Source organism: Triturus cristatus, chromosome 4_2 (genome assembly GCF_964204655.1).
Source record: "Triturus cristatus chromosome 4_2, aTriCri1.1, whole genome shotgun sequence".
Classification (NCBI taxonomy): Eukaryota; Metazoa; Chordata; class Amphibia; order Caudata; family Salamandridae; genus Triturus; species Triturus cristatus.
In genome coordinates, this window is record NC_140586.1 from 747,055,517 (window position 1) to 747,061,516 (window position 6,000).

At 37.5% G+C, this 6,000-nt stretch overlaps 1 protein-coding gene across 2 annotated transcripts in view; it reads left to right on the forward strand.

Moving 5' to 3' along the window:
* FAF1 (Fas associated factor 1) overlaps nt 1-4,968 on the forward strand; it is a 1,868,643-nt gene extending 1,863,675 nt beyond the window's left edge. For both annotated transcript variants that reach the window (XM_085602652.1, XM_085602654.1), the window contains exon 19: nt 2,192-4,968. In XM_085602652.1, coding sequence (XP_085458778.1) covers nt 2,192-2,275 — 84 coding nt within the window. In that variant the 3' untranslated portion in view covers nt 2,276-4,968. The remainder of the gene's footprint in view (nt 1-2,191) is intronic.
* Nucleotides 4,969-6,000: the final 1,032 nt, after the last annotated feature.

A 6,000-nucleotide genomic window follows, 5' to 3' on the forward strand; every position in this document is an offset into this window, starting at 1 on the left:
CTGTGTGCCTTCCTGGGGATGTTTTCTTCCCACATCATAGTAATACAAGAGTTTCCCTGTAGAAAATGTAACTGATTAAAAGTTGTAAATCCCTAAATGTCGCAGCCTGTACAAATAGAAATAGTGACCAGTTTTTAAAGGCTTAGAGGTTTTTGTTTCTAAAGAGATTGTATCCCTCCTTGGTACGCCTCACAGTCTTCTGTAAATTCTCCTAACTTCTGACTATCCTGTAAAATACACTGGTTCGAAAAAGATTGTTGTTTAGCAAATGCCTTATTCTACAAAATAGAATAAGGTTGGGGGAAGTCTGGAGAACTATTTAAAGTCCTTAGAAGAAGCAAGACAGTTTATAAAGTGCTTATTAAATGGAGAAAACTAAAATAACATGAATTATTCAGAGATAAAATATCAAAAGAAGGGATTCTAAGGCTTTCTGGTGTATGGTTCTGGCTACTTTGGTTCCAATACAAATTCACTGGAATGTGTTATTTCACAATATTCCTGGGTTTCTTTCTTGCGCCAACAATTCAGCCCTCCCTCTAGTCCGTTACAAATAACTCCTTTGCATGTTGTTGATAAAAAATGACTATGTTTAATAAATAGGTAAGATATAAGAAAGAGTAATTTCTGAAATAATTCTTAAGCAGCAGAGCTACACTGAATTCCTGAATTACTTAAAAAAAAAAATCAGTCGTCTGGTGGGGTGATTTCTTGGTGCTGTTATGTCAGTATATATTAAATAGTGAAAGGCCAAATTCCTGGAATGGCCCCATTTTAAGCCAATGCAAAAAAAAGGAATTCGGGACGATTCAGTCAATTATTTATTGATTGATTTGCTTACTGAACATTGTTTCCAAAAGTGTTTGCCAAGATCATTTGTCAGTAGCTAGAAAGCTGGGTCTAACACAGTATAATCCCTTTAACGGGAGGGTGGCTTAGTAGTGGGCATAACACCATGGACCATAGTTGTATTCTTTTTCATCAACAATCCTGAGCTCAGTTGAGACAACATAGAACATATATTGGTGCGCCGTTGAGTTGAAGGAGTCTTTGATAAAGTAGATGGTGTGACTTTGTGGCCTTAATTGCAGAGCCTCAATATGTGGCAAGAGTTACTAGTGGTGCAGCAGTTACGTTATGAAAGTTGGGTTTGTATGGAGATCAATTTCAGTGGAGTTATTTAAGGAGATCCAGATTTCTAAAAGGTTGAAACAGGTTCAATTATTGCTCCTTTAACAAAATTGTACTTCTGTGTACTAGTATTACTGATTCCTCACTACTTCCACAGAGAAAGAAATTCAAATATACTTAGTCAAAGCCGTCAGCATTCCTTCTGAGATTGAGCTACTTTCTTAAACTTTTCATGTTTGTTTTTCACCATATGGTTGTGGTCAGAAACCAATGAACACAAACATTTATTTATGTATTGACAGTTGTTACTAATAAAGCTGATATGAGGAAATGGTTATTATAATAAGTTTATTCCTGCCTCTCATTGTGCACCAGAATAGGCTACCACAAGAAAAGCATATATATTTTTTAAATTACATGTTACGGAATGCACCACAATATATAGTATCCATATAAAATACAATAAATCACTCTCTGTGACAAAGTTTGCAATGCGACATTGAGAGGAAGCCTACATGACACAACTTAGCTAATATTGTGTGCACAATTTACAATGAACCAATTTAACACACACTAATCGGAAACAATCCTGAAAATCCTGAAGTAAACCAAGTAATAAAACGGACAAAGTGGGTACAGCCAAAGCTAAGTTCACGTTCTAGGGGCGGCAGCAGGTCAAAGAGACCCTTTGTGTCCCTGCTGCCTTCTGAAAACTGAAACTTTTGTATGTATTAGTTAGATGGTCTGGTGGCATACCGGAGGTATCATCACCCTGGCCTGCTCACCAATAATCTGCCCTGCACTGAGGATCAGTCAGAAGATGGGGCCCTCTCACCAGCATTCCTGATGATGGCTGCTTCTTATTCAGGGCGCATGCTTTTCAAGCGTGCTAGAGCCGCTGATGCAGTTCACTGAGGCTTAACAACAAGGGTTCTTGAAAATGTCCTTTCATGCTCCAGTTATGCTTGAACGGGCTATAATCCTTACCAAGCTGTACTTTTTTTTCATGTGCTATATAGTAGTTTTCTAATTTTCTGAACACGTGTGCTTTGTTTTCCAGGTGTCGCAGTACGATCCTAATAAGTCACTGATGGACTTAAAGCTGTATCCTCAGGAAACCCTTTTCCTTGAAGCAAAGGAATAACCTAAACATGATCATAGGACTAGTAAACCTTAGACAAGCCAGACGCACAGCTCCTGAAGATTGACATCTGTCGATACCACCATCTTCTGTCAGTCAACTCCATTGTTACCAGTTTCGGCCCTTTCGGAGAGTCTTGGGAATGAAATAAAGTATAAACAAACCTACGCACAGTTTGAGCTTATATGCTTTCATCCTTGTATAGATGAGTGAAAAATGTGCATTCGGCTACATCTATGGAACCTTATGACTCTATTGCTCACTTACCATCTGGCTTTTGTTACGATTAATGCACTGTTTAATTGTGAGTGATGTTAAGTAGAATGTATCCTTCTTTGATGCCCTTCTTCACCAAGAGATCTTGGACATTTTTGCCTTTACTTTGGAACGAGAATGCTGTACAGTCCATTTATACACCCAGCTGAGCCAGCAGTCTCATATACACATGTGTATTTTATTTCTCTGTTTGATTTCTTACTTTGCCATCTATTTTATAAAGGCTTAAAAATAAATAAATGGGATGTTCTCAGCCAAAAATATTTTTTATCAGTATTGTAAGAGAAAGCTTACACTTTTTGTTTTGCGTTAGTTTCCGACTTGTTTAGTTGGATGAAAGGTTTTGTTTGAAGACTGGTTTGACATATATGCAAGATATTTATTGACATCTTCTGCTTGGGTCTCAGTAGAGGTTCATTTTAGGAATCGTTTTCTAGAATATTGCAGTTTGCGCAGCTGCTCTTGTGCGTGATGTGAATATTTAAATATTATTAGAAAGTGCTCAGTACCAGATGCCTGGTATCTTGCCAAGAGTTTTGAAATCCTCTGATATTCCAATATCCACAGGTTAAATAAAGCTTTTAAAATAACTGATACAAAATGTATGTGTTCCACACCATAGGAGATGGTGGTTCCTGATTGTGTTTTGATAATTCAAGCACATATATGTTTTAGCTCCATGGTTGTTCCATCAAAAATGGCAACTGACCAAATATAGTGTGATAAGAAATTTGCCTTATATATAACTATGTTCTGGCCTGTTCATGCTTGTGTGCCTCAAGAGATTTCAAGAAACCTGAATTGAGGTTTAGTGAGGATACCATGTATTACCTAATGTACCCTTCATCACTTTCTTGAGCATACCCCAGGCTCAGTAGTTCAAATGATGGTTAAAAAAATGTTTTAGATCTTTTTATGTTGCTCTTTTATTTAGTACGTGACAGCACTTGCAAATCCTCAGCTGCTAACTGGGCTAGTGAGCCTTACAGTTGGTATTGTTTTTTTTTTACTATGTTTCCATAAATGTGGCTTCCTTCGAGAGATGGGCCATATGCATTAAGTCTTTAGTGGCAATGGTAGCATTTTCTAGCCGAGCACTATATGGTTTCAATGCTTAGATGCATCAGATGCTATGTCCAGTTAAAGTCTCAAGCTATTATGGTCACTCATCCTTGCAAACGAAATTGTTTTAGGGGTAATTTGAAACGTCTTGATATACTTGCAAGGAAATATGGGGCACTTTGTAAGACCCATTTTAGTTTACTTTGTGTTTCCACTGTAAGTGCCAACATAGAAGATGTGTGTCACGTGCACAACAGATATATTGATGCAGAAGCCAGCTGTCCATTAGAATCCCACACCACTACCATTTTGCTTGCTTTTTAAATTATTATTAGTTTTTGTGATTTTGCATTTTCCCGGCCAGCTTGACATTTTTTAATCGACTCTGAAAGAACAGGGATTTCCGGTTTGTAAACCTGTAAATGGTATCAGCATTTACTACGTGTAAAGCCTGCCCTGTTCTAATTGGCCTTTATTGGTCTTATAATTTTATATTACCCACACTAATTTTTTTGTTTTTGAAGATATGTTCTATGTGTCGATCCTAGTTTCATTTAATCTGTTGAATATGGCTTAAATATTTTCGAGCTCATTGAATGTTACCTTTCCCAAACACTTGTTTGTAAGTGTATGCACACTTTTGTGTATGGTACATACTACTTTGTAATTTAAGAAATAGGAAATGTTAGAATAGTAAATGGAGCTCACATTTGGTATGACCTCAAAATGTCTTTCAGACAGACTGGAAAGCTGTGATTGTTCTTTTATCTCTGAAATACATTATGTGAATTATTTCTACTGTAGAAATATGAATACATGGATATAATGTACCCACAAACGTATGTATCATGCACATAACCTGCTCTGGTGGTGCAATAAATCAACAGTCATCTTTTGGAGCGATTTCCAATGCCAATGCCCCTGGTCTGTCCAAGCATCCAGGGGAGCAAATTTCTGATAATATTTCTCTACTGCCAGCCAGCTTCCTGATTTTTAATGAATATTATACATTGCAATTGACATTTATTTTAAAGCACGGGGATTTCTCTGCCAACGGATGGAATCCTATTTTGAAGTGTTGATGTGCTTGTTATCCTCCTTGGAAAGAGTACATGCTCAGGATAGACTACCTGTTCCTGGGATGGTCACATGATCTTAACATTACACTGTATCTTACCCTCGAATGTTTTATTATCATCATCACATTCTCTTTTATGTTTTATGAGAATTTTTTTATAAAGTTTTTTTTAATGTAATGGAACTGAGAGTCTGGCTTTCAGAAATTGTACCTTTTGCAGAGATATTAGAAATATAAAATAAATTTGCAGTTACATTGAAATTACTGCTAAAATGTTCTACCTATGTGGTATGCTTTCATTTCTTTGGAATGAGTGTAGGAATTGTACCTATTTTGCCCGCGTTTCCATCTGAGAGGAACGACACTATAGATCTATTAACATTCTCTTTGCTTGTCTTCAGAACTGATAACTTAATGCAGTCCTGCAAAAGGTACTGTTCCCAAGAAGACAAGGGAACATAACCTCTACAAAGTATGCATGTTCCCCAGGGCCGATTATAGCGTGCTTACAGGACATCTGTTAGTGTTTCCATACCAGTGATGTGTCATCACTGTAGCACTGTTACCCTGCCTGAAGCAATTGCAGGCTGAGCCAGCACAGGTGAACAGGTGTATTGTTTGAGGTGTGGTGAGCGACATCCAAAGACCGTTCTCTGTTCGTGTTGCTCTGGACTTGCCACCTTTACAATGCATGTATGTGTCACTGAGGGTGTGTTCGAGATAGTGTTTTCCTTTTTTACATATCCGTTTACTTTGTGAATCACTGGACCATTGCTAAACTATGCTTTCTTAATGTGTTTATTCAATTGTGTGAGTATATGATTAAAATACTATAAGAGGTAGGCAAAGTTAGAGATGTTAGTTGCTTGAATAGCTTTTTCCACTTTTGTATTGCATTTTAATCACCCGATTTGTGTTCATAGCTGCAAGGGGGTGGGTGTAAACTCTGATGTCACTTACTGTCTTCCAAAGTTTAGGTTACTGTCATATAGTGGTGCACTTAATTGGGGGGCTTGGAACTACTAGGGGAGCGTTTTCAGCGTGAAAGGAAATGATGTTCTTGGTGTGTGTTGACTGATGGGGACGTTATGTGGCTTGTTTTTAGAACTTTAGAGATTAAATGGTTCTGTATGTGGGATGTGGTTATTTGGTGACTGCCATCCTTTTTCTATGCCCAGACCATAATGGGTTATTGGACTGCCGTGCTGGCTGTATTTCATATTGAGATTTGTTTGTTTGCGTGAATAACTTCAGTGAGAAGGTAGTGAAAGTGTAGGGTCATACATACATCAGTCCTAATTGTGCCGCAAAA